This window comes from Furipterus horrens, unplaced genomic scaffold (assembly GCF_987537825.1).
Source record: "Furipterus horrens unplaced genomic scaffold, mFurHor1.1.pri manual_scaffold_4, whole genome shotgun sequence".
NCBI classification, from domain to species: Eukaryota; Metazoa; Chordata; class Mammalia; order Chiroptera; family Furipteridae; genus Furipterus; species Furipterus horrens.
The window spans coordinates 187,063,945-187,091,168 of NW_028327174.1; the positions used below are offsets into that span (position 1 = coordinate 187,063,945).

Genomic DNA, 27,224 nt, shown 5'->3' on the forward strand with positions numbered 1-27,224 from the left:
GGAGCAGGAATTCTGTGGTTGGCACCCACAGGATAGGAGTCTCTAGTGACTCAGAAAGAACAGGGGCACTTCAGAACTTTAGGGCTAAGTGTTAAAACCATAACACATTTGAGGAAGTTAGCTAAGTGTGAAGGTCATCCGATAGTGACAAAGCCAACAAAAACAGTCCAACAAATACAGCTGTGTTGCAAATCCTTTAATCAGAGATGGGGGGTGGGGGGCTGGTTAGGGGATGCACAGGAGTCTGCTTATGCGAAGGTCAAGCTTTCTAATTCCTACTTCCCAAGTGGGGCCCGAGAGTGAAAAATTACACCCAAATCACCAAATCCCTCCCAAGCTCTTAGGACCTGGATATTTTAAGAAACACATAACCCTTCTTCCCGTTGCTTCCTCCACACCTCCCTTACAGGCCTTCCCACAATGCCCCAGCCCTGTAGCCTTTCCCCAGAAGTTCCCCAGGCCCTGACTCCCCTCTAACTCTCACTAGCTTTCAGATTGAGACTCTCACAGAATCTGTGTGACCCTGAGCAAGTGACTTGGTATTTTGTAGTCACTTTCCTTTCTCAGAACGAAAATACTTGCCGGTAATGAAGACCATTTATTGAGCAAGCTCCCACCGCCTGGTTCTGTGCTGAGAATTAAAAAAAAAATTCAACAAAGTCGTTTTTTAAATTTCACTAGAATTTACTTTATTGATTAAATCATCAGCACAAGAATTGTCAGCATAAGACTTAACATCTTATTGACCATGAAGGCCTGGGTTCTGGAGCTTGTTCTGCTTCTCCCAGCCCTTAAAGAGGTTTTGGGGGAGAGACATCATTAACACAGACCAAGTCAGATGGTTTCAGGTCCTCCTTTCCAGTCACAGACAAACTGCTTGATTCTTGTCTAGAGCAGGAAAGAGACACTATTTCAGATAAATCTGATAAAGAATGTGACATTGCATTATAAGATCTCTCTTAACAATGTATGTTGATCAGCAGTATTCGTCCAAACTTATTTACTACTGATCTAAATAATTTTTTTCAATTACTTTTTTGTTATGTACGTAATTTTATTAAGTATCCCCACTCCCTGTGCAGAAATGAATCAGCTCAATGCTAAGAAAAATCCGTCAAACTGGAATAGCCTCATTTTGCTCTTGGAAAGTGGAAACAGGTTTTTCTGCTCCTCTTTTATACAAGAGTTGAACAAATCTCCCCTCAAAGTCAAAAACGTTCCTTCTGCCCTTGGAATGTGCAGCTTATGATGGGCTAATTCAAATCACCTAGGAAGGGCAACTAGGGAACTATTTTGCAGGCAGCCTTCTTTGTAAATTTGTCCTTAAAATCAACTCTTGAGAGTCACCCATGATTGGGTACAAAGGCTCTAAAGTCCAAATAATTCCTGCTATTCCATGTTATGAGCTTGGCTCAGAGGAGGCATTGGAATTGTCTGGGGCAAGAGGAGCATCAGGGGCCTCATAAGGTGGGGCCTCAAAAACTCAGGGCTTGTCAATAATCCGGAGTGTTCAGTTTTCCTTTTCCACAATGCCGAGGATCCATGCTTGGTGAACCTCTCCATACTTGAAAGACTTGATTTCAGAACAAAAGCTAGCAGCCTGTTCCCTTAGCAGACAAATCAGTAATCACCCAAAAGTTTCTGCTGATGTTCCTTAAAGGAGCCAAACTCCCCACTTGGGTTGCCAATGGCAACCCTCTTGGCAATGATCGGTAGATTATGAATGGCAAAGGACATTCATTGTTGTTTTGTAAGGTTCTGAGAGTGTCCTAGATGCTAAAGCTGTCATATCTGTGACTGCATGGGCATTAAATGTGGGCGTTAACCCAGCAGCAGTTCTGTTTAGGGTAGCCACACTGAACATGCTTCCTGAGAAGCCAGTTCTACCTTTTCTCCATCTTTCAGGATTATCCAGCCACTGGTGGGCATTGGTAGTGCTGGGTTCCTAAGGGTTTGGTTAGCACCAGCACATCCCCAACAACTGTGCTGTCAGACATTATGAATTCATTGGGCTGACACACCACAGTGGCAACCCCACCACCACCACCATAATCTAAGGATTTACCACAGTTTATCCACCAGTCACTGCAGTCCCTCCCTCCTCAGCAGCAGCCCAAAAGCCTTTGATCATGAGTGGGGCTATCTCTTCTCATTGCTCTTCAGTCATATTCTGGCTGATGCTGAGTAATGTAAACATGTCCAGTTCAGTAACGTCCATGGCATAGAAGTCACTCAGCACAAGCTATGCAGCCCATCACGCAGGGGTCTGCCACCGAGGGGTCTGTACAGTGACAGGCCTCTGTGCACTAGGGGCATGATGCAGGAGGTGATCCCAATGCCCAGAGCTGGCAAGGTTGATCTGGGTTCCACCCTGACCTGCAGGCCAGCCAAGCCCCGGCCCAGCAGGGACTACATATCTGGCCCCCCAGTTTGTGCAGCATCTCCTGGGGGACCTTGCAGCCTCAGCCCTTCATGCTGCAGAAGCCCCATCAGCCGCCGCCAGCTTGGGCTGAGGCCTGGGGCTCCAGAGACAGGCAGCTCCAGAAGCCCCAACCCAGAGACAAGCCCTTGAGACATGCTGAGAGTCCCACCGCTGTTGTCACTTGTCCGTGGGTGCCCTTCGCTGAGGTTCCTGCCATCAGCTGGTCTGGCAGGTGACCTGTCCCGCAGGTTGAGCAATGAGGACCCTAGAGGGGGAGTGAGGATGAAGAAGGGGCAAGAGACACAAAGAGAGGAGACAAGACAGTGCTCTGATCAAGTCTCATTTATTCTTAGTCAAAACAGCATTCTTATAGCTCAGGAGAAGAGGAATTTTTCATTCGGGGGGAACGCAGCTGCAGCTTGGGCGTTATCTGGCAGATATGAGTTAAACTGCAGGACAGCAATCCCAGGAATAGAAAGAGGGACGTTGCCCTAGTAAGGAGTAAACAACTATTATGGGATGGTGAGGCCATGTCAAGCAGAACTTTAGGATGTCGGTTAGTAAGACTTCAGCTGAGGAACTTTTTAGTTCCCCACAGGCAGGAAGATCCTATTTTCTACTCCAGTTAATACCGAGTTATATGAGTATTACCCAGAGATTCTCCCTGGCACGACACCGCATAGTCCTGGCTTTCCTGTGTGCTGAGAACTTAACACACAAGTCTTCACTTAAGCCTTACAGTCCCACTATGACATAGATTTTGTTCTTTCAATTTTAATGACCAGGACATGGAGGCTCAAATATAAAGCCGTTAGCCTGAGGTCCCATGGCCAACACATGCTGGTTTAGGATTTGAACTGACGACACTTAACCTCCAGGCTCAAAGTCAGCTAGTACCGTCTCCGGTAAGGTTTCTCTGAAGAGCCGCTATCCTCATAGGAAGACTGGCAAAGGGTTACTAAATGAATGTATTTTAAAATTAAATACTGTTACAGTCTCTCATTCCCCAGATACCCCCCGCCCACCAAACTGGATGAATGAAATGGACAGACAATATACAAAAATAGAAATACCAGTAAGAAAAAGTTTACCACCATAGCCATCAAAGAAATACAAATTAAAATTAGAGTTGTGTATTGCTTTTTGCTTTGTCAACCTAAATTCATCAAGAAGGTTCTGGGTTTACTGGTGAAAACCAAAAGTTAGGAATATAAACAAAGGTAGCATTAAGAAACCTAACTGTCTGTGTGTGTGTCTCCATGAAGAGGGTTGATATTTTTCTTCCTCTGAGCAGACCATGAGATCAGTTATTTTTAATGAATGTAATGGCGGGGCTTGAGATGATGCTATTTCTTGATAATGCTGGGATGTTTCACCCTGGGTGTTCGTAGTGCAGATAACCTAGGAAACAGCCAGCACTTTTCAGGTTGGATACTATAAAAATGTCACCATCTAACCTTGTATCCTTTTCTTCTCTTGGACTGTTGACCTGTAATCACAGAGTTAGTCTACTGGGTGCATAGATGTTAAGACCATGTTAAGTAGTCTCAGGCCTCTGGATCCTTGAAACACAAAGCAAAAGGCCAAAGGTCACTCTGTTTCTTAAAGACCCAGAAAGTACTGAGCACAACAGGGAGAGAAGTGGTTGCAGGTAAGAGCCAACATACTGCCCATATATATGCAATGTCAGGTCAGCTTTAGGAGACCAAGTAGTTGGCATTTGCAACAATGGAGATGGTAGCTTCTTCTTGTCACAGCTGTGCCACCTTGGAGCACCTGCTGTATTTTATCTGCATCTCTCTCAGGGCATTTCACCCTGGCTGGTTTGGCTCAGTGGATTGAGCGTCGGCCTGCGAGCTAAGTGTCGCTGGTTCGATCTTCCAGTCAGGGCACATCAGAGAAGGAAAACTCTGACTCCAAAAAACCTCCGCTGCCTTGCGGCATACCTCTTCAGGGGAAAGGCTAAGGGAGTAAACCCCGACAGAAAATCCGGAGCCGGAGTCCCTAAGGCGGTTTGACGTTGTAGTCAACACCGGCAACTCCTGCGGCGCACCTGAAGCCAAGCTGTATTGACTCCGTCTTTCCCTTGGACCCTTCAGCTGCGAAGAGAGGGGGGGTCTGCTGCATGGGCAACAGCAGACCCTCCATATCACCCTGCCCAGGCTCTGTAGCTTCAGCTTCACTGGAGAGGACACTCCAGCGTCATCACAAGATGTCGATTCAACACAGGAGGAGACAGATACCGTGTCACTCCCGAGTCGGACTGCACAGCCATTCTCAGCGGTGCAGATAGACTCTTAAGAAGCTACACCATCGTCTCTCGAGACGGACGGCTGCCGAAGAGAAGATTGCTTTTTGCTAACCAGATTTTTTATTTTATTTTTTATGGCTATATTCAAAGACCGGGGAATAATTTTTTAAATTTACTCCAAATTTGTTGCTATTATCTCCACAGGATGGACTTTTCCATTTTCAACTTAACATGAGTTAAGCTTCGCATGACTTATTACAAAGAGTAATAAATATTTTATGATAATCGCGAAAGCAAGTCAAGTGCAAAACAGGGACCAAACGGAACGCAGTAGGTAGCCCCGCAGCGCTGCTCGGCCAGGGACCTGGGGGTTGGCGGTGGGTGCGGGCCAGTGTGTGCACCTGGGGCCGCCAGAAGTGGGGCGCGCGGTGGGGACCACAACTCCCAGGCGCCCGCGCGCCCGCCTCGCCCCGACCACGTGACTGCCAGGCCCGGGTCAAGATCGCGGCGTTGGCTGGAAGGACTCGCAACCTAGAGACCCAAGCGGGCAGATCTGTCTCCGGCGCACAGCTGGCGCGCTCACCATGGAGGTGAGTCTGGGCGCCGCGGAGAGAAGCGGTCCCGGGTTAGGCACCCCGGGCAGGGCCTGTCCAGCAGCAGCTCCCGGCACCCCAAGGTGCCCGCCGACCCAGCCCGAGGGCTGGTGAAGGGGGTGTGTTGGAAGCATTGTCAACTGGGTTGGGGAGGGACTAGAGTTAGGGCTGGAGGTGGCTCTTGGGTTTTCTTATTCCTCCCTCCTGCTGGGTGTCAGTCCGGCTGGACGAGCAGTTCTTGAACACCTGCTGTGGAGCAGCCGAGGGTGGGGGCGCAGTGGGTGAAGACAAGTGAGCCCGGTAACCCCCTGCCCAGGGCGCAGTACCTTGGGGAGAATCCGGGAAGGCTTCAAGGAGGAGGAGGGAAGCCTGGTGCATTTCAGCCTGCACGGGGCGCACCCAACCCCGGGGCGAGTTCCCTGTCCTGGCAAGTTCGTGGTCTGATTTCTTTTTCTTTTTGGGGTGGTGGTGGTGTTGGGTACAACAACCAGACCCAGCTACTTTCCATCCTCCCTACACTTGGGTCAGAAATAGCGTTACAGGTCAGCTATTTTTCTCTTCGAGTTCACCTGGGCTGCAAAGAATGATAACTTGCAGGACTCTGGTCTTTGAAAAAATCATGTAATTTTCTTCCTCCATGAAGAATGTCGTGGAATTTAAGATACAGGAAGGCGATACAAATCATTTAGTCAAAAGCCCTCCCCCACCTCTGCCGGTTCCTCTAAAAAGGGGAAATAGACCGACGCAAGCTTCCCAGCCTGTCCCTGGCAGGTCGGTCGGTCGGCAGCCGTCCGTCTCGAGAGACGATGGTGTAGCTTCTTAAGAGTCTATCTGCACCGCTGAGAATGGCTGTGCAGTCCGACTCGGGAGTGACACGGTATCTGTCTCCTCCCGTGTTGAATCGACATCTTGCGATGACGCTGGAGTGTCCTCTCCAGTGAAGCTGAAGCTACAGAGCCTGGGCAGGGTGATATGGAGGGTCTGCTGTTGCCCATGCAGCAGACCACCCCCTCTCTTCGCAGCTGAAGGGTCCAAGGGAAAGACGGAGTCAATACAGCTTGGCTTCAGGTGCGCCGCAGGAGTTGCCAGTGTTGACTACAACGTCAAACCGCCTTAGGGACTCCGGCTCCGGATTTTCTGTCGGGGTTTACTCCCTTAGCCTTTCCCCTGAAGAGGTATGCCGCAAGGCAGCGGAGGTTTTTTGGAATCAGAGTTTTCCTTCTCCTGTCCCTGGCAGGACAGGGACCTTAATCTTTCCTAAACTCTTTGGCTTACAAATGAAGAAGTTTTTCTCAAAGTGAAACTAACCCCTCACGAGTAAACAAAGATGAAAACAGGTTTCCTGATTTGGTCTCTCCTTCGGCACAGCCGGTCCCTACTCAGGGTGGGGCCCTGAATACAGAGCAGATAAAAGTTAAACTCAGCTGCTGGGAGACTGAGATTCATCCTGAAGGGAAAGATTGCAGCGCTGCCCCCGGGTGTCTGACCACAGAGCCTTCTAATTGAACACTGCATCCCCTGGTCAGAGCTGCTGATTTGAAAGAACTTCTCCGGCGAAAAGGCCAGAGCAGGTGAGGCTTTGTCCCCCCTGAGCTCCTCACTCCCAGGTGAAGTAGAACCAGACCCTCTGGGTGGACACTTCCAGCTTGGAACATACTGGACTGTCTTCCCCTGACTGCCTCTTGCTCTTCCTTCTTCAGAAGATGTCCTTCCTAGTCACCCGCCACCCTGGCTGGGTTAGGGGTCTCCAGGGGGTTTTGTCCCCAGCACCGCCCCTCCCCCCAGAAGGCCTCCCCTGTGGCTCCCTCTAGCTGACTACATACACCCTGCTGTGATGACCTGTTCACTTCCCTCTCCCCTAATGCAGCAGTTCCAAGCCTTTTTGGCACCAGGGACCGGTTTCCTGGAAGGCAAATTTTCCATGGACAGGGGGGCGGGGGAGACAGGAGGCGGAGCTCAGGCCGTAATGCCAGGGCATCCAGGATGGAAAGAGGGGGGGGGGGGCTGGGGACCCCTGCCCTAGACTGTTAGCTTCACGAGGACCAAGCACTTGTCTCACTCCTCTGTGTATCTCCAGCATCCGCACGCCTAGCACTACAAAAGTAAATGTTGGTTGGTTGAAATAATTTTGCTGTTTCGTGGGTGTTCAGGTGATTTGGGGCACCTGAGAGAATCACCTGAGAGACTTGGCCCAGGCCCAAGGATGACAGAAGAAACCCAGTTAGGGAACCTTGCTGATTAATTAGCCATTGGGGACATTCCAGTCATGCCAACTGCTTGATCAAGCGAAGAGAGGGGGCAGTGTGGCCACACCCTCCCCATCCCGCTGCGGAGACTGTGCCAGGGGCTTCTGCAGACCCCGCTGCGGAGCTGAATGAGTGCAACTCCAGCGTGAATGGAGTTTCAGGGGATTATTTTTACCGGTTTGTTTTTGTATCTCTTTGTGAACATTTTGCCATGTCAACAAATACTCTTTTTGAAATAAAGCTTAACAAGGGGTATCTCTGCATGGGACTCCAAATTATTTTTACATTCCCTTTGGTACCATTTCAGCTTTTTTACACTGAACAAGTACTACTTTCATGCTAGGTGGATAAAAAGCTAGTTTTATTTTTAAATTCGTCAACCTGATTTTTAAAAGACTGCCTAAGTTCCCATTTTCTTCTTATGAAGTCTTGAACAAATCTCTTTTCTTCTTGGTACCCATTTTCCCCGTCTGGGAATGAGATGTGGGTAGAGAGGGTCCAGAGTTGGACCAGATCAGTGTTTTTCACACTGACTTTTAGCAGAGCTCAGTCCTCTCTCCCTTCTACACCGAGTCCTGTGTTTTACAGTGGATGTACAAGGAAGATTTTATTTGCCAGTGATCCCTGGGAAAAAAGTTGAAAACCAGGGGACTAAAAACTCTTTGAGAAAATAAAATAGATCTGAAAACTTCTCATCACAAGAAAAAAAATTGTAACTGTGTGATGTGGTGATGGATGTTAACTGGACTCATATGGTGGTGATTATTTTGCAATACATACATACATGAAATCATTGTGTATACCTGAAAATGATACAATGATATAGGTCAATTATATCTCAATTTTAAGCCTTTGAGTGCCAATGTCGCTGTGAGTGATGCTGACAAATTTTCCCAAAAGTGCCAGCGTCGCTCCCAGCAACTCTTTTCAATGGCTATAAATGTAAATAACAATGGAATAATGCGTATTTTGTTTTGTTCTTTTTTTGTACCTCCAGTTATATATTGATATAATTTTTCTCATGTTGATCCAGATTTCCAATTATGCATGGCACTCAAAGGGTTAAAAACAACGCTCTGAAGATACTTCTAGCTCTGATGTTTGAGGGTTCTAATATTTGGCCACTGTCTTAGAAGGCAAAGGCCCAACTCAGCCAGGATCTCCTTAGTGGGATGAATACAGACACTGTTGCACAGCTGCTCCTTCTGGCCAAGGTCGTAAATGGTCACTAGAGGGGACCTTCCCTTCCCTGACAGGGTGAACCTGATTGATCCATCTGGCTTTTCATCTTGCTAAACACAACCATTAAGCCTGATGTGACCCCTTAGAATCTCCATCCAGTTTCTCTCCCACAGCACAGGCAGCATAGTGTATTGGAATGCACCTGGCTTGGTATCCAACTAGACCTGGGTTTGAATCCCAGCTCTGCTAACTTAATATCCTTGTGAACTTCAGCAAATTATGTAACTTTTCTGATGTTAATTTCCCCATTTTTCCTTTCTGTGAGATGGGCCTAATTGTCCCTGTCACACAGAACACTGTTGTGAAATGAGATAATGTATGAAAGCCATTGATGCTGCCTAGCACAGCAGGTGGACCAGGTGCCCTTTGAGTAGAGCAATCAAACAGGTGTCACATGCTTTTCGCTTCTACCTTCATTGTTTCTGATGCGGAGTACAGATTGAAGACAGCTGCCCGTGGGTCCCTCCGTGATGACCATCACTGGAGCAGAATGGCTCTGGGAGTAAGAAGAGGCAGCTGATCCTCAGCCTAGTGCTTCCCCCTTGGGTTTGGAGGGTACGAAAGAGACATCTCAGCCTGATCTGAGAGCACTCTGGCTTGGCTGGCCCAGTGAGGATGGGCACCCCCACACCTCACTTCCCCCTGGAGCAGGGCTAGCTCAGTTATAGCTCTGCTGCTGACCCACTGTGGGACCTTGGGCAAGTCTCTGTCCCCGTTGGCCCTAATTACAACTACTGGCCCTTCTAACACTTAAGTCCAGTGATTCCATTTTTCTTGGTCTTTAGAAAAGGATGCTTGAGAGCATTAAGGACCACAGTTTCCACTGCCCTAAGCTCCCTGTGATGCAGACTCCCTTCTCTTTCAGATGCATTTCATCTTCTCAGATAAGGTGGTGCTCCTGTTTGATTTCTGGAGTGTCCACAGTCCTGCAGGTAAGAAGCGGAAAGCCTGGGCTCTCTTTGTTGGTATGGTCTGTGGACATTGAAGTGAACCTGACTCCTCTCGCATAAACATTGAGTGGGAACTTAGCATTTATGATTCCATTTGCAACCACTGCTCTTCAGATTGCAAAGGGGCCCATTATCCCACTGATCCCCACAAAAGCCCAGAGAGAGGCCAGGGATGCAGCTTTTCCCTCTATTATAGGGAAGGAACTGAAGCCCACAGAGGGGAAGAGACTTATCCAGGGTCACACACCGAGTAAGGAGTAAACACCAGAGCCAGAACTAGATCAAGGCCTTTTATTGCCTCTAGCACCTCCCTTATCTAGGGTTCACGGCCCGGCATCATCTCAGAAGCCCAGAGCAGCTGCTGCAGCCTTGAACCTGAAAGGAGACATGAGTTTAAAAGAGAAGTGTATTCCTTTGACTTGAAAAGGCAGAGTTATGTTTCAGCTTAAATAGCCGAATCTTAACAATGGACTGGAAACAGCCCAAATGCCCATCATTGCAGGTGCTGATTAAATAAATTATGGTCATCTCTACAATGAGTTACCATTCCAGTGATCTATTCTGGAGTAAACCCAGTGGCTTATAACACCAGTAGCCGTTTTATGACTTCTTCTCAAGGTTCTGAGCTGACGGGGCTCAGCTAAGTGGTTCTCACTCAAAGTCTCACATGCAGGTCTAGTCAGGGGCTGGGACTGGAGTCACCTTGAAGACTTCCTCTCTCTCATGTGTACTGATTGGTGCTAGTTGTTAGCTAGAACCTCAGTGGGGGGTGTTGACTCACACCTACATGTGGCGTCTCCTATGGCCTGTGCTGCTTTGTGGCAGGGTGGCTGGGTTCTAAGAGCAAGTGAGTGTCCCAGGAGAACAAGGGGGACGTGTGTGGGATTTTTAAGACCCAGGCTTGGAAGTCACAGACCATCACTTCCACCTTTATGGACTGGGTCAGTCACAAAAGTCTCTTCAGGATAAAAGGGAAGGAACGCGAGCCCCATCACTTGATGGCAGGAATGTTGACACTGTAAAAAGAGCATATGGGGTGGGATATAGTGAGGAGGCCCCCTTGGGAAAGTATAATCTATCACAGATGCTAGGAAGCCACAGAAATAAGGTAGATGCGTGGGAACTAAGGGGAACCCAGCTGGATGAAGTTAGATGCAGAAGAGTATATGCACAAGTAGGATGCTGTTACTCAGACAAATAAAGGGAGTATGCGGAACACAGAGTTTATTCTTGCATTATTATTTAATTATTGTATTATTTTCCATACAAACAACTGTAAACCTACCTGTGCCTCATCTTGCACATTGCATATCCCTAGAAGGCTCTTCAGGGAATTGCTAACAGAGTTGGCTCTGGGAGGGGAACTGCAGTTTGGGAGACTGGCCTGGGAAGACTTACTGTTCACTGCACACCCTCTTGCACTGTTTGAATTGATGCCATGTGTGTGCACTTATTTGTAATTTTATATTTTAAAAACCTACCTGAATTTTTGTGCAGCCATTTTAATATTGAAGATGGAAGGAAATATATATCATTTTCTGCACATTATACTTCATTATTTCAAGAAAGGTAAAAAAGCAACACAAAAAAAGATTTGTGTGACTTATGGAGAAGGTACCGTGACTGGTCAGTCATATCAAAGTGGTTTGTGAAGTTCCTTGGTGCTATTAACATTATGGCCAAATAATTCTTTGCTGTGGGGCTGATGCATTGGAAGATGTTTAGCAGCACCCCTGGCCTCTACCCATTAGAAGCCAATAGTGGGAGGTAGCCAACATACCCAAAATATCCAAATCAATAGTTATTGGTGAAAATGAAAAGTATGTTTTATTTTATAGAAAAAAACCATAGGGACTTTTTGGCCAACCCAATACAACAGAAGTAGCAATTAGCAGTTAATTTTACACATCAGTTCTAGTAAGCACTTAACTTTTTTGTTAAAATGATGTTCTTTTCCCCTTTATTATGAAAGTAATATGGAAAATTAGGTAAGAAGAAAATAAAAACCTCCTGTTATCTAAATTTGCTAAGTATGACTCCTTTGCTGTGTCTCCTTCCTTTCAGACTTTTCTGTGTACATACGTGGACATAGGACCTTGCTCTGCCCTTAACAAGCAGTCCTGACAGATTTGTGCTGCCGGCTGGGGGGATGGCTTCTTCACCCTCGGCCCCTGGCTTTTCCAGGCAGCTACTGATCCCAGTCTCGGAGCCACACTGCAGTGGGCCAAGCCTACCAGGAGAGGGCTGGCAGGGGAAAGAGTGCAGAAGCTTTGAGCCCAAGGCGGGTGGGGAAGGAGCTGCAAGAGAGACAGGTGGAATGGATTCAGAGGAAATGGGTGGAGTCGCTCTTCTGCCACCTGATGGGTCCCCTAGGAAGCTGCCAGAAGGGAGACAGTGCTTGCCTTGCCAGGTCTCTGCAACTCAGCTTCCTTCAACAGGCATGGCCCTTTCGGTGTTGGTGATCCTGCTCCTGGCTGTGTTGTATGAAAGCATCAAGTTTGGCAAAGCCAAGCTGCTCCACCAGGCGCTAGTGAACATGCCCACCTCCACCAGCCAGCGGCTCGAGGAGTCAGACCAGGATTCTTCAAACTCAGAGTCACCGCCAGTCAGCAGACTCCGCCTCAGGTAACAGGCACAGGGTGGGGTGGGCTGGGGAGAGTAGGAGGAGAATGGGCAGCATACTCACATTCACCTTGAGAGGTAGGCTGGGCCCAGAGGGCATTGACCCCATGGCACAGAAAGGAAACTGAGGTCTCCGGAAGGAGCAGGGCTTGCCAGAGTGCTTAGTAAGTAGTGAGGTGAGCTGGACCTCAGGTATCCTGATGCCCGGGCCAGAGCTCGCTCTATGAACAGTCACTGGGGAGGCACAGATCTTCAGAACTCATGCTAGGCCTGTGTAGCGACAGGGGTGTCCACCCAGCCCTGCCCTAAATCTCATTAGGCTTCCATAGGTCACTAAGGCTTCCAAGCCCAGGATGGGATCTGCAGCTGTCCCTACACAAATGGTTAAGAATGGCTCTCAGCAATGTATCCACATTGGTGCCCTTTCTTCCCTTCCCATTCTGACAGGGCAACCATTTGGGGTCCCAATTCTCCCCTCTCCAGCTCCAGCGGTGTATATTGAGCCTGCCTGCTCCTTACATGGGTGTCTCTAATAGTAACCACCATCCTCAAGGGAGGTATTCCCATTCGTCTTTTATCAATGAGGAAAATTTAAGACATGTGTGCTAAGACACAGAACTAGGAGTTGACCTATCACTGAAGTCCATGTTCTTTCCATTCTAATACTGCCTCCTATAGTAGATTCAGGGGAAAAAAAGAAAGTCTGCCTTACTGATGACTTTATCAGACATATCTCATTTTCCCTTTTTGCTTAGGATGCCAGGAAGCTCAGAGCTGAGTAGAAAAGTCATTGTCCCAGGCTCCTTGTACAAGTTCCTCTCCCCTATCAGTGGTTTCTGATGTGTCTCTTTAAAAAGAAGCTGGTTCTATAACTCAGCTGCTCTTCCTACTTCTGGGCACCAATGCTTAGCTTTCAGCTTATTACCAGCATTAACTTGCCTCTTCCTTTTTATCTAGGTGGTTTTTGTCTCACTTTGGCCAGTCTCTAATCCATGTTGCTCAGGTGGTCATTGGCTACTTCATAATGCTGGCTGTCATGTCCTACAACACCTGGATTTTCCTTGGCGTGATCCTGGGCTCGGCTGTGGGCTACTACCTAGCCTACCCACTTCTTAGCCCAGAGTAGGTGGCGAGGGCTGTGCAGGCACTGAGCACTGGAGAGAGCTGGGGCCTCCCCTTCCGGTCACTGCACTTTCGGGCCCCAGTCTCCTTTTTCTTCCGAAGGATGTTCCTTGTGCACTTTCAGCTCCTAGAAACTTTCAGCTGAAGCCAACACTGTTCCCTGGAGTTCAGAGGCCACTGCAGCTACCTCTCCTCAGACAGACAGCCTGGGGCTAGTGTTGTGCCTTAGAAGGCAGCTGTGACTAGTGGAAGAAGAGAGAGGACAGAATCTGGGGGCAAGATTGCCAAGCCCATGATGACTTATCTGACTCAAAACTTAAGAATTTCCAAAGATCTTCAAGACCGGGAGATGGATCCTGGGTGAAGAGCTAGGAACCCAGACACCCTCTGCTCTCCGGATTTGTGCCTTACCTAGACGAGTGTCTTCCACTGGATTTCCTGGCCTCTTCTGCCTTTTGGGGGAGAGACCAAGCTGGCTCCCTTTTCTCAGCCTTCTGCCTTTGGAACATGTGAAGATTCTTTCTTCTATGGATCATGCTGACAAACTAAGATTTTTGATTTTTTTCCCACTGAACTCTTCGTTGGCAATTTTGCACATTAACACAAAACAAAGTTTTTAATTAAATTATTTCATTTATTCATGATGGATGGCACCATTTGCTGGGACCGGTTTCCCTTTCTTGCGGGAGAGCGACAGGAGCTTAAAGGCAGAGAAGCAGGACTGTTATCAAGACTCGCGCGGATAGAGGGCTCTTCCTCCCAGCAGTCTGCATGGCCTGCAGGAGGAGGACGGTCTGTGGTTTTAGGTGTCTGGGACCCTTCATGGCCTTCATGCCCCCTTTTATCCCGATCCTTCTTTTATGCAGAACAGAGAACTGAACAATATTAAAAAAAAATTATGACTTGCTGCTCACCTGTAACAAACATGATTTAGTCACTTAAAATACCGAGTGAGCCATGACGTCAGGGCCGGGTGGGGGGTTGACTGAAGGTGCAATAAGCAGTCAGACCAAAGCGTCAGGTCTGGAGAGTGAGATGGGGTCTCCGATATCTGAGCCTCCTCGCTTTACAGAAAAGGAACGAGACCCAGGGAGAAAAAAACCACTGCTGTGTACTGTTCATGTCTACACTCAAGTACCTCGTGGGCTAGATGAAAGATGGTCTTAAGCTTTGGGAATTAAAAAAGAAATACATTTTAATAAATATATATTTTTCAATAGCGTGTGACCCGTCTTCTGTTTCTCCTCATTTGAAGAGCAAGCGCATGCAGTGCAATAGCTGCAGAGCTGAGCGGCCCAGGGGAGCTGGCGGTGCTGGCAGCAGGGCTGTCCAAGGACTGAGTCTCTCCATTTGCTATGACAACTCTGTGCTCAGGGAAACACCAGCCCTAAACGCCGTGCCCACAGGCAGACACCCCACAATGCCAGCCTAGTCTAGGGTCCTCTTTGGTTCATGTAACAGAATAGTGATCGGGTGCCATGAGAAAAATAACTCACATGGACTATAAATACCTGTGTTGACATCATTATAAGCACCTTCTTTCCCTGAGGGCAGAAGCAAAAATACATCAAAACCATGTTTTAATTTACAGTAAGAGGTAATTGTAACAAAGTATAGTATGTGATGTCTTCAGTACACTCCCCACACTTCCAGGGAATTAGGAAGCTGCTGAATGTCACACCAGGTCGCAGATCGCAAATGTCCAGTGTAAGTCTTGCTGATGGAGCCTCAAGCATCTGTTTTACGTCCTGCTAGCTACCATGCCCTCCTTGGGTGTTCCTCAACCTGTTCAGTTTGATACAGTCATATCTTTATGTATGTAATACAGTTAAGGCTTTTTATAGAATAGAGGGCTTTAAAAAAAAACCTGCTCTAGAGAGACTTATTATACAGTTAAGACTCAGTAGGCATTTCAACACAAATCTTTTAATTGAATAAACACCTATATATATAGTGCTTAGCATTTCCAGGCAGTGTTCTAAACACTGTACAATATTAACTCATTTACTCCTCAAAATAAGTAGAAACTTTCTGTCCTTGTCTGAGAAATGAAGAAGCTGAGGCACAGAGGAGTTAAACCAAGTCACCCTAATAAGTGGCAGAGCCAGGCTGCCTCTCCAAATGGGGATAACAGTGTCTTCTGCAAGGATTGCTGGAGGTGGGACAGTGTAGCAAGTGCTCAACGATAGTGCCTATTTGTTAAACAACGTTTTGTAAACGGTAGCTCTTGCTGCCTCCCAGCACCATGTGGGGGAGACGGGCTCGAAGCTGTCATCACAGAGGATGATTTCGGATTAAAAGTGGAATTCGGGTTCCTATCTTACAAACATTTAAAATCAGGAACATTTTTACTAAAATTATTCTCCATGTTGAAAACTGACTGCATGGTCTTTGGAAGATCTGAAGAAGTAAAGAAATTTCTCACTCCTGTTTTCTTCATTCATCCTGCCCCAGAATTCAGAGGGAATGAAGCTGCTCTCCAAGCCAAGGCTCTCTTGGGTGCCATGATGGGTGGAACATAGGGTCCCTCCTGCCTCTGCATGGCTTCCTAGGGAGTAGGACCACGCTCGCAGGAGCAAGTGGATGACGAGTGGTCCTCAGATAACCACAGTGCCCTAAGCCTTAAGTTAATGCAGCAGAGTGGTGGTCTTGTTTTGAAGCCTCAGTTTCCAGGGTGAGGTACCAAAGGGATTAAGTCGCAGTGGTTCAGGCATGTTAACTGACCCAGGTCTGTTACAACTCCTACCCTTAGATTCCCAGAGAGGAGCACAGACAGCCCTGAGAACCAAATTCAATTTCTCCCCAAGAGCTTGAGTCATGTTTCATTATAGATATTTATTTTAATTTTGTTAAGTTCAAAGATTTAAGGCAGAGAAAAGATAATGTGCCAGAACTGCAGGCAAGGGTGTTAACTGGGGTTCAGATGGTGTAATCCACCGTCCGTTCTACCAGGAGACCTGCCCCCAGGTGCCAAGTTCCATCGCTGAGAGATGGAGGGCTCCGCACAGCAGTCTGAGAGTTAGTGAACAGACTGAAAAGCTTGCAAAAGGGCAGGACTCTTGTAGGCGACTGACTGGAGGGAGACTGCCAGCCCTTCCTCCAAATGGGACTCCAAGGCAGGCCAGGGCCGGCTGCGGACAACCCCGGCATTCTGAAGACAGGCCCACGCTCCTCTGTCCCCAGCCAGGCAGGGGGCTCGGACACTGGCTAACTCAGACACCTGAGCTGCAGTGCTCAGAACGCTCACTTTGCCCCACGGCTGTGCAAAATCATGCTTAGGGAAGGGTCAGTAGAGAAACCTTTGCACCAGTTTCCTGAGTCTTCATCCCAGCCAGTCAATGTCATCGTCATCATCATCATCTCCAAAAAGGGGTGTTGGGGGCGGGCGTCCCTTCATGCTCTGACAAAACAAAAAAGAGCAGTCAGTCCCCACTTGTTCCTGCACCAGAGGGACTTCCCGCCTGAGGAAGGTGAAGTGAGCTGACATCTGTTCCGGCTCCAGGTTGGAAAGAAGGTGACTGGTTAGGGTTTTACTAAACGAACTAACCCTGAGGCCGGCAGCCTCGGGTTCCACCTAAAGCTGAGATGAGCAGGCAGACAAGGGAGGCAATCTTTCAACAGAGACAGAAGACCAACTTTGGTAACTTTGTCATTTATTTGTGAAACACATGTATTGATTTGACAGGTTTCCTCTCATGCAATAACTTACATATTTCATGTGGAGAAAGGCGGGCCAAAGGAGAGAAATGGGAGGAGGAGAAAGACAGAGAAGTAGAGTGGCCCTAAGGGAGGAGAGGATGCGGGAAGATGAAGGGAGATTTGGGAAGAATACAGTAACATTTGGGAAAAACCATGTTGTGGCCCAAGACGGCCTGTTTGGCTTTGAACGTGGCCCCATCACTGAAGAGAGTTGAATTTAGTGGCCACATTATCAAGTGGAGAACCCCAAGATATGAAGTATGCCCAGAACACAGTGGTCTCCCTCACTCACTCCGACCAAGTGGTGGGATAGGGGGGATTAACAGGCCATGGTGGAGACTTCCCCCCACTTTCATGACTTGGGCTCCTGGCCTTTTTCTCCCGGATTGGCAGGCAACAGGTCCCACGGGTAGCAGGGACTGACGCTGGAGACAGGCATAAACTGAGTATTCTCTACCAAGGTACTTTCTGCTCTGGTGAGCTACTCTGGCCCAGGATCTGTCTTCACAGGGTCTGCCAAAAGGTCAGAGATCCCTGGGCTAATCCCATTCCCACCACTGACTAATGGACCTTGTATCTCTCTCTGGGCATCAATCAAGTTATCTCTAAACTGATAGTACAGGCTTTTTGTTTAATCCTCACTAGAGAACACTTTTTCATTGCTTTTTATTTTAAGAGAGAAGGGAAGGGAGAGAGAGAAACATCAATTGGTTGCCTTCTTATACGCACCCTGATTGGGGATTGAACCCACAACCTGGGTATGTGCCCTGACCAGGAATTGAACCCTCAATCTTTTTGTCTATGGCATGACGGTCCAACCAAATGAGCCACACTGGCCAGGGCAGACAGTACAGGATTTCAAAACATGGTTTGCTTCTTTGGTTTTGTTCCGACTAAAATTCTGGCTATGTATTTACCAGTTATATAACCTTGGACATGTTACTTAATCTTCCTGAGCCTCATGCCTCTTTTCTATAAAATGTGATAAAAGTGCTGACCTCACTGGATTAGTAGAGGGTTAAATGAGAGTATCTGTTAAGTGTTGCAGTTTACAGAATACCCAAGAAATAAAAGTTAACTTGATGGTTATTAGAGTCAATACCAATAATATACTGCTTGTAACTCATATTTCTGTTCCCAGGATAGACTGAGCCTGAGCTGATCCATGTTGTACACCCACATTTCACTCCAGTGGAGTTCCCATCACAGCAAAGTGTCCCAGTGACAGCCAAGAATGCTTTCACTCAGCATGATGGGGACAGCTGAATTGGGGCTCTGACCCACGCTCTCAGCAACTCGCCCTCTTGGCCTGCACGCTGGAGCTCTACAGGCTGAGGTTACGCCATCAGCATTTAACCCATTTTCTACCCAGGGATCTTGTGGGGACAAAACAAGGCAGCAGATCGGAAGGCAGGCTGAGGAAGCAGAAAATGCTCAGAAACAGGTGGTCACTGTCAGAGCTTGAGGGCTTAGCCCTAGCTCTGCCATTAAGTCACTCTGTGGCTTTAGGTAAATAAATCATCTGTCTGAGCCTCGGTTTCTTTGTCTGTGAATAAAGATGCCAGGCAAGGCAATCTTCCAAGTCCTTTTCATTTCTAAAATATAAATAATATCCTAGCCAATTTGAGAAAACCGGAGGCTTAAGCATTCTAATGTAGGACTGATGTGTCCAACTTCCTTCACTTACAGTAAAAATCATGTCTGCGTGGAACAGAAACTGTGGTCCTTTTTCAAGAATAAAGTGGTACCTGACCATCCCCATGATGCTTACAGAGCCGCCCCGTCCCCGCCCCCGGCCTGCTCGCACACGACCCTGCACACAGAGCCCAGGGAGCTGGCCACCAACAGACTCCGTTTCTCTTCTCAGAGCCAGCGGGGAAGGGTCCCCAGCTAGGGGCGCGAGGACTTGGCAGTGTCTGGGATCTCCTTACCACCTCGTCTTCATCCTCCTCCTCAGACTGTGCTTTGGACTTTGGAACTTTCAGAGTTGCCCCTTTAAACAGTTCATCCTCTTCATCCTCAGAAAGACTGAAAGAAAAATCAAGAAAACCAACTCACAGAAAATGTCCCTGCTCCAGACCACAGTGCCCACAGGCTCTGGGGTAAGAACCCAACAGCTGTGGTACCACCCAGAATTCCCCCGACACTGTCTGCCTAGCACTCTTCACTCACTCCACAACCTATAGACTCAGAGATCTGTTAAAACTAATAAATCAGACCAAGTTACTCTTCTGCTTAAATTCCCTTAATAACTTTTCACTGTACATTAAAGTCCAAAGTTCTAATAGTCACACAAAATCTCATATGACTTGGCCTTTGCCTCATTTTCCAACATCAGCTTAGCATCCATCTCCTCCCTCTATGGGCCTTCTTTTATTTCCTTGACTGTGTCATCTCTCTCCAACCGCAGGGCCTTTGCATGTGTTCTCGCCTTCTGAAATCTCTTCCTCCCACTCCTGGCATCGACGTCCCCTTTCCATCCTTCAGATCTCAGTGTAAATGTTACTTTCTCAGAATCTGTCCATAACCAAACTCATCTAAAGAGAATGACTTCCCCTTTATTTTCTATTATACACTGTTTGCTTTTTTCTTACTTATATTTTTATAATACTTTTATAATAGTTCCCCTCAAACTGTAAGCTCAACTTAGAACCAAACCTGCTTTTCCTACCACACTATCCCAGTGCCTACATAGACTTTTATAGTAGGTATCAATGAACAAATACATGTGCGAATGCATGGATGAGTAATTGAATTAGTCCATTAGTCAGTCTCTGAAAGGTGAGTTGCCAGCTTAGGAAAAACCAGAGACAACCTTGCAGCCACCTTGTCCCTTAAACTCTGCTGAAGGGGACATACCTGGGACGCTGAGAAGAGCGATCAGGTCCAAGTGCTGCGTCTGCAGCTGCAGGAGCTGCCTCTGTGCTTGACAGCTCCTTGGAGGGACCAGCAGAACTAGTGACCTCTTCCTCTTTCTGGAGCTCCTGAGGCTGAGGCTCTCCTCCTGAATTTGCAGGTTTCAAGGGCAGTGGGTCCCCCTTCTTAGGGTCTGAAGTCAGGGACAGTCTTGGGGAGCTTTCTTGCTCCTCCACACAGGCACTTCCCAATGGGCTGGCAGCAAGGGCCTCCTCACACTCTGAGTCCACAGCCACAGGGCCCGGAGGCATAGGGGGAATTGAAGCTGGGGGCCCCAGAGCTCTTTGGGAGGGGATGCAAGCCCGTTTGTGTGTGGGGGAATCATCTTTTACCTCTGAGAGTGCCTCTGCTTCGGTGGGCTCTCCTTCCCTTCCTTGTACATCCCCCTGGGAAGGGGGGACGGCCTGAGGAGGCAATGGGCTGGCTTCCTTGACTACCTGCCTTGATGGAACGATAGGGGACTCCTGCCTCTCCCTACTCAGGGGTGCTTGAGATGGCCCAGAACTGGCTGGGACCGACTGCTCCTGGGAAGGTCTCCGAGGTCGCTCTTCTTCTTGTTCTTCTTCCTGTTCTTCTTCTTCCTCTTCTTCGTGGCTGCTCTCTCCCTTTTCTTGCTCATGTTGGTTTAACAGCTGAAGAGTCACCATCTGTTCAAAAACCAAGGAGATGATCACTGAGAGGTAAGCAGCAGGCACTCCTAGTTCTTCAGGCCTTATTAACACTTCTGGTCAACTAGTTCAAATACCTTTGCTCCTTCCTCTTACAGGAGACTGCCTGTATCTGTCCAGATAAAAGTCATTCCATATATCCGAATTACTGATGAATAGTTCTGAGTAATTTTTATTCACCACCCTTAGACGGTACTTGAGAAACAAGACACCCTCCCCCTGCCCCCGCCAAAAAAAAAAAAAAAAAGAAAAAAGAAAAAGAAACAAGATACCCATTTCAGTGCAACAATCCACAGCTGATTGTACCTTGATGGTATTCATGATGGTCCCCAGAATGGTCCTGCCATTGTAAGATTCCTCCAGCTCAAACTCTCCCCGCAAGGACTGGAACACCTGGTTCATGATCTTCTTGACCTGAGTGAAGATGTGAGGAGAGAAAACCAGTGTGAAAATGTATGCTGCCCAATCATGTGATGAAGGGATGCACACAAATTCCAGAGAGGGTTTTGGAAGGCTAAAATGGAGCTTTCTTAGAAGGACCCAGCTGGTCATGAATTCAGACACTGAGGCAGTCACTGTGGAAAGGACAATGCCAAATAACAAGCTGCACTTGACAGAAGGGTACCAAGGACAGGTAAATCATGGTACATGTGCTCAAGACAGCCTACAGACCGTTGATTATTGCCTCCCTCCGTCGTGCCCACCATCAGAGCTGCCGGGGGCTGCCAGAGTTAGTGGCTAACAGATGTAGGGCACACTCCCCACTCCTTTCCTGTGACTTAGAGGTGCTTCCCATATTTGTCAAAACTTCAGGATAGAACACTGAGGGTTTACCACGGAAGTGACAGGTTCCAAACAGTTAACTTGTACATAAGTCAGACAAGTGGCGCATCCCCAAAGTTAGGAAAAAAACCTACCAACACAACAAATGGGCCACATTCTTTCTGAATGCCTAGGGACATGGTTTGCTTCTTCAAATTGCCAGCTCACCTTCTCTGATGAGTCAGTGGCAGCAACTTCAGCCCCAGACATCTGGGGTTTATTTTTCTCCAGGTCCTTGATGTGCTGCTGATTTTGCTCCGTCAGGGCTGTGACTTGGGCCTGGAGGGCTAAACACTGCAAAACAAAGAGACCGTGGCTGTGGGCTCGGGAACTGGACTACCAGGTGAAAGTCAGGAAACACAGTAGAAGAACCGTCCTAAGCACCAAGTGTCAACCTCACGTAGATCTCTACACCCTCCACCCCCACCCCCGGCCTGCTGACTCAGAGCATCTATTTCCTCATCACTCAGTCTCAGCTCACAACTTTTCCTTCTCTTTCCCAACAAGGTCACTTGTCTTGTTTCTAATCAGGTCAAGAATATAATGAAAAAAGGGGGTTGTGACTTTAGTCACACAGACATATAAACACTGGAAATTAGAAACAACCTGTTCACCTACCAGATTGCCTTCACCATCTTTAAGTCAAAGATTCTTAACTAGATACTTTAAGGAAAGGCATGACCTCCAGACATGGAGACTGGCACACCATGACCCTAAGCCATCTGCTCTCTCTCTCATTTTTATCCCAAGACGATCCCACCATACCCACGCTCAATCCTAACTTGGTGCCTTTCCCCGGGATGTTCTGTTGCCTCTTCACCTTACCAAAGCTACGTGTCCTTCTTGGCTCTTGTCCCTTAGGCACTTCCTCTTCTGGGCCTCACAGAACTTAATGGTCACCTTTGTTGCTCTCCTGTCTCCATTTCTCAACTGTGAGATTCTTGTGGGCAGAATGCTTTGTAAGCCTTTTCCCTAACACAGTGTCTGGAATACAACTGGTACTCTCTTAATAAAAGATCGCCCTGGTCAGGTGGCTCAGTTGGTTGAAGGATCGTCCCGTACACCAAAAGGTTCCGGGTTCAATCCCCAGTTGGTAGCACATATGGGACAACTGCTCGATGTTTCTCTCTCTCTTTCTCTCTCACTCCCCCCCCACCCCCCAATCCCCTCTCTCTAAAAATCAATAAACATATCCTCGGATGAGGATAGACAGACAGATAGATAAATAAAATTGCTAAAAAAAAAAAAAATACAAGGATCAAATAATCATGGAAAACATGTTCCCGAATACTAGTGCTGCTTTTTCTTTTTGTAGGTCACTCAGATGCCATTCTAAATAAATATGTAAAAGATTACTGTGGCGAATTGAACAAGTGTGGTTTTGTTTTCAAGCTATTGACATCTTTAGGTTCAAAAGAACCGAGAGCACTCAGACAACCTGCTTGCCTCAGACTCCCTGGGCTGCCTAAGCTGTGTAGCCCCAGGCAAACACCCACCTTTTCCTGCAGCTGTAGCAGCTCCTGCTGGCTGGCGTCTCTCTGTGCACACGCCTCCTGGTACTGCTGCACGTGTTCATCCTTGGCGGAGGCCAACAGGTGTTCACATTTTGCTTCCCACTGGGTCTGCAGCTCAGCCTGTACTAGAGACAGCTGCCAAGAAAAAGTAATCATCTTTTATGACGCAAAAAGAATAAGCTAACAGCCCAGCTTCATAGGGAAACAACTGTTTGGAAGAACCTGGTCACTTTGAAAGTAAATGTACTTTTTTAAGGCAAGTAGGAAGATGCCATTAGTTGTCAGGACTTCAAAAGGCTCCAACCAGGTGAAAGGTATGACTCGTCTAGACAGGGTCCCAGAGGGCAGAGCTGTAATGTGATCATACTTTACCGGGCCCAGGCCCTAAACTTCATAGTCAGAAGAAACTTAATTTTGTCGAAATTCCCAGAGGTGATCAAACTGAGGGTATCAATTCACTCTACTTAAATGGGCAATCAAATATGAATTTATAAACTTATGAAGAGAAGGGTCACTGTCAGATGGACTAGAGATTCAGCTGTGTCCTGCCACTATCCCCAGTTTCTCCGCCTGATTATATAAATAAAATGCCTGCCCCACCACCTTCTTTGGAGGGCCACAATGTGTTAGAAAGAGGATATCTGGTGGTTGAGGACTGTAGCCTTATCATGTTTGGAATTTTTTATGAAGACTTTTTTTTTCATGGTTTATTTATACAGTTAAATTTCCACTAAGCTTTAGAAATGGAAAGAAGATTATCCACTTGAATCCTGCCTCTTCTGCATATCTTGGGTTTGTGTTCTCCTAACCTTCTTCAAAGTGAGAGCACTATGAGAAATGTCACTGTAAAGGTTAAAGAAGAAACTAGGAACTTTTCTGAGTCCTTCATGCCTCCCTTTTATTTCCGAAGCACCCAGTTTCCTGCTACCTGCTCTGCAGCTGCTTGGTCTGTGGACACCCGAGCCTTTTTCAAAAGCTGTCGAAGTTTGTCCAGTTCCTCCTGGTGTGACTTGCGGATTTCATCGATCTCCTCCTCAGCCTGACAGCGCTCTTGAGCTGACTTCTTTTTCCTTTCTGAGAGGTTCTGAGGGACAAGAGGACCATCATGAGCTCTGGCTGCTGACCAGAGGATAAATGGAGGTGTGGCGGAAGTGACTGAGCCCACTGGGTCCTTTCTTCATTTCTGGAAACAACGCATTTTTTTTTAGTTTATTGTTCCCTATATACTTAACATTCTTGGCTACGGGGTGAGAAAAATTGTGACAATGAGGAAAACAAGAAGAGGTTTAATTACAATTCTATTAAGAGGTAGGGAACATCTTAACAGTGAAGCGGACACTTCCACATGCTGCTGTTAGGAGAATAAATGGGTAAACTCTCTTTAGATGGTAATTTGGCAACCTCATGAAAAGACTTTCAAAACACACAAACCTAGAAATTTCACAGATTATAATTTATCTTAAGGAAGTAATAAATCATGTTCATAAAGACTGTGTTCCAAGGATCTATAAAAATGAAAAACTGAAAAAAGCCAAAAAATCAGAACAAAGATTTATTCCCTAAAAGGCACTAGGCTGTAAGGGCTTTACTAAAGGGTTTTACTGAAACCTCAGAAACAGGTTGTTCTTTCTCTATTTAAACCATTCCGGAAAACAGAAAAGACAGAAATGTTCTCACTTTGTTCGATAGGGCTGAAATTACCCTGATACACAAAATTTTAACACAACAAAAGATATTATAAACAAATTTTAAAAACAGAAAACTAGAAAAATATTTGTGACACCTATGATTGGCAAAGGATTAATACCTGTAATAGTGTTTACAAATCAAACTAATATTACTATAGGAAAGAAGGCAAAGAACATTAAAAAGAGAACTCACAGAAGAAATACAAATAGGTATTAAAAATATAAAAGCTTTACTAACAAAAATACATACTAAAACAAGAGAGCATATAACACCTATCAGATTATAAAGATTAGAAAAACATATATGCAGATTTGGAAAAAGTAGGGAAAAATGGGTTTGCTTACATAGTGCTGGAAGTGTGAGCTAGCACATTCTTGGGTTTAGAATAACCTTGCAATATTTATTTAAAAATTTTAGCTATGGAGCATGTCCTCTGATCCAGCAATTCTTTTTTTTAAATTTTTTATTGTTGTTCTATTAGCTGTCCCATTTTTCCCCTTTGCTCTCCCCTGCTCCACCCCCCTCCCACCTCCCCCACAGTCAGTCCCCACCCTGCTGTCCGTGTCCATGGGTCATTTATATCTGTTCTTTGATTAGACCTTTCCGCTCTTTCCCCACTTTTCCCCCTTCCCTCTGGTCACTGTCAGTCTGTTCCTTGTTTCCATGCCTCTGATTCTATTTTGTTCATTTGTTTGTTTTGTTCACTAGTTTCCTGTATTAGGTGAGATGATCTAGCAATTCTAATTCAAACAATCCATGTTATGGAAATGCCCAAATAAATTTGCAAGAATAGTTACAGAGTACAAGGATGTCCAAAGCAGCAATGCTTAAAATAGTGAAAAAACAGAAACATAAATATCCATCAATAGGTGAATATTAAGTAAATTATGGTATAGCCTCATAGTAGACTACTATGCAGCAGTGAAAAAGAATGAGAAAGTTCTCATTGTTATTAGTACAATGTCCATGATATTGTGAAAAAGCATCAAACATGATCCCATTATTTAAAAAAAAAAAAAGATATCAGTGTAGCTATGTGTTGTTGTTACCTCTAATGCATGAGATTAGATAGGGGAAAAAAAGAAATATTATTTTTATTTTACATGGGGTTGGCTAAAAAGTCCATTATGCTTTTTCCACAAAATAAAAGACACATTTTTCATTTTCACCCATAACTATTGATTTGGATATTTTGCATATCTTGGCTATCTCTTGCTATTGGCCTATAATAGGTAGGATGCTGCTAAACATCTTCTAATGCATAAGACAGACCCACAGCAAAGAATTATTTGGTCAAAATGTTAATAGTACCAAGAAATTTCGCGAACCACTTCTGACACATTCTATCAGTCACAGCACCTTTTCCATATACTGCATAAATCTTTTTCTTTGCATTGCAGTTGCTTTTTATCTTTCTTGAAGTAATCAAGAAAAATACGCCAAAAGTGTTGCGTATTTTCTTCCATCATCAATATTAAAATGGCTGCACAAAAATTTTGATTAAGCTTTTTTAAAATGCACGCTGATATGACAGCTGTCACAATCTAACAAAATTGTTTTTGATGAAGTTAAAGACAACTAAGCACCACTAGAGCCACTGGACAGAAAAAGCGTAATGAACTTTTTGGCCAAGCCAATACTTTTCTGTCTTATTTGTATACTACTGCAGTCTTCAAAAGGAAAATAAAAACGTGTATTAAACAGCTAATCCTGGCCACTGGGCTTCAACAGAGAAACTGCAGCTATAAAACTCACCTTTTCCAGAGACTCCTTTTCAGCTCGAAGGTCGGTCAGCTCTTCCTCCAAGGCTGTCACCCTGAGTTCCAGTTGCCTGCGGTTTTGCTTTTCACTTTTGAATTTGGACTGTACTTGCTCAGAGGTTTCTTGGAGCTCTGGGGTATAACAGCGGAGAGACTTAGATGCAGAACCAGACCTATAGCGGGCTATACAACATCCCAGAAGCTTCTTCAAAGCTGCATTCTGTGATCTCCCAATCCTACCACACAAACATCTTCCCTTCCGTTCTTTCAGTATCACTAACTGATAAGCAATAGGTTCATCAAGTCATAAACTGACTCCTCCACTGACCCATGTTTATCTCTGTATGTATATGTCACTTTCCACAAATACAATGGAAAAGTTCCAAGCAGTCAAAGACCATCTTAAAAATACATCACTCCCACAATTCCATTTCAGTCACCATCTCAGCAGATTGGACACATCTCTTTGGTATTGGTCTGGCTCTTTCTCATTGCCTAGGTAAGACAGTCTCCAGTTTCTTGGTAGCTGGGATATTCTACCAAGAGTTTACTTTCAAAACATCCCTTCTCAAATAAAGCTATCTGGAATATAACTTAAAAATAGAATGCATCAACATTTATTTTGTTTGGAAAACTTTTGAGACCCTATGGCACTCTTAAGGTAATTGTCATGGCGCACCACAAAAACAGAAAAGAAAATAGCTGTAT

At 46.2% G+C, this 27,224-nt stretch overlaps 2 protein-coding genes and 1 pseudogene across 6 annotated transcripts in view; 1 reads left to right on the plus strand and 2 right to left on the minus strand.

The window, feature by feature from the left end:
- Window positions 1-1,483: 1,483 nt before the first annotated feature.
- On the minus strand, window positions 1,484-3,103 carry LOC150013575 (selenide, water dikinase 2-like; annotated as a pseudogene).
- Window positions 3,104-5,072: 1,969 nt separating this feature from the next.
- SLC31A2 (solute carrier family 31 member 2) lies at window positions 5,073-14,304 on the plus strand. Of its 3 annotated transcripts, XM_090274580.1 has the most exons (5): window positions 5,073-5,263; window positions 6,635-6,837; window positions 9,620-9,686; window positions 12,143-12,329; window positions 13,284-14,304. In XM_090274580.1, the coding sequence occupies exons 3-5, from the start codon at window positions 9,620-9,622 to the stop codon at window positions 13,450-13,452; spliced, it is 423 nt and encodes a 140-aa protein (XP_090130706.1). In that variant the 5' UTR covers window positions 5,073-5,263; window positions 6,635-6,837; the 3' UTR covers window positions 13,453-14,304. The 3 variants fall into 3 exon arrangements, with proteins under 3 accessions (XP_090130706.1, XP_090130707.1, XP_090130705.1); XM_090274579.1 differs by lacking the exon at window positions 6,635-6,837 and having other exon boundaries at window positions 5,074-5,263; XM_090274581.1 differs by lacking the exons at window positions 6,635-6,837; window positions 9,620-9,686.
- A 1,959-nt stretch (window positions 14,305-16,263) lies between these two features.
- FKBP15 (FKBP prolyl isomerase family member 15) overlaps window positions 16,264-27,224 on the minus strand; it is a 53,045-nt gene continuing 42,084 nt past the window's right edge. For 2 of the 3 annotated variants that reach the window (XM_090274583.1, XM_090274582.1), the window contains exons 21-27: window positions 26,512-26,648; window positions 23,996-24,151; window positions 23,050-23,202; window positions 21,722-21,847; window positions 21,038-21,145; window positions 20,007-20,710; window positions 17,451-19,175 (exon numbers count right to left, since the gene is read on the minus strand). In XM_090274583.1, the coding sequence (XP_090130709.1) occupies window positions 18,878-19,175; window positions 20,007-20,710; window positions 21,038-21,145; window positions 21,722-21,847; window positions 23,050-23,202; window positions 23,996-24,151; window positions 26,512-26,648 (1,682 nt within the window). In that variant the 3' untranslated portion in view covers window positions 17,451-18,877. Of the gene's footprint in view, window positions 16,849-17,450; window positions 19,176-20,006; window positions 20,711-21,037; window positions 21,146-21,721; window positions 21,848-23,049; window positions 23,203-23,995; window positions 24,152-26,511; window positions 26,649-27,224 lie in introns of those variants that run through there. The other variant, XM_090274584.1, reaches the window with a different exon arrangement.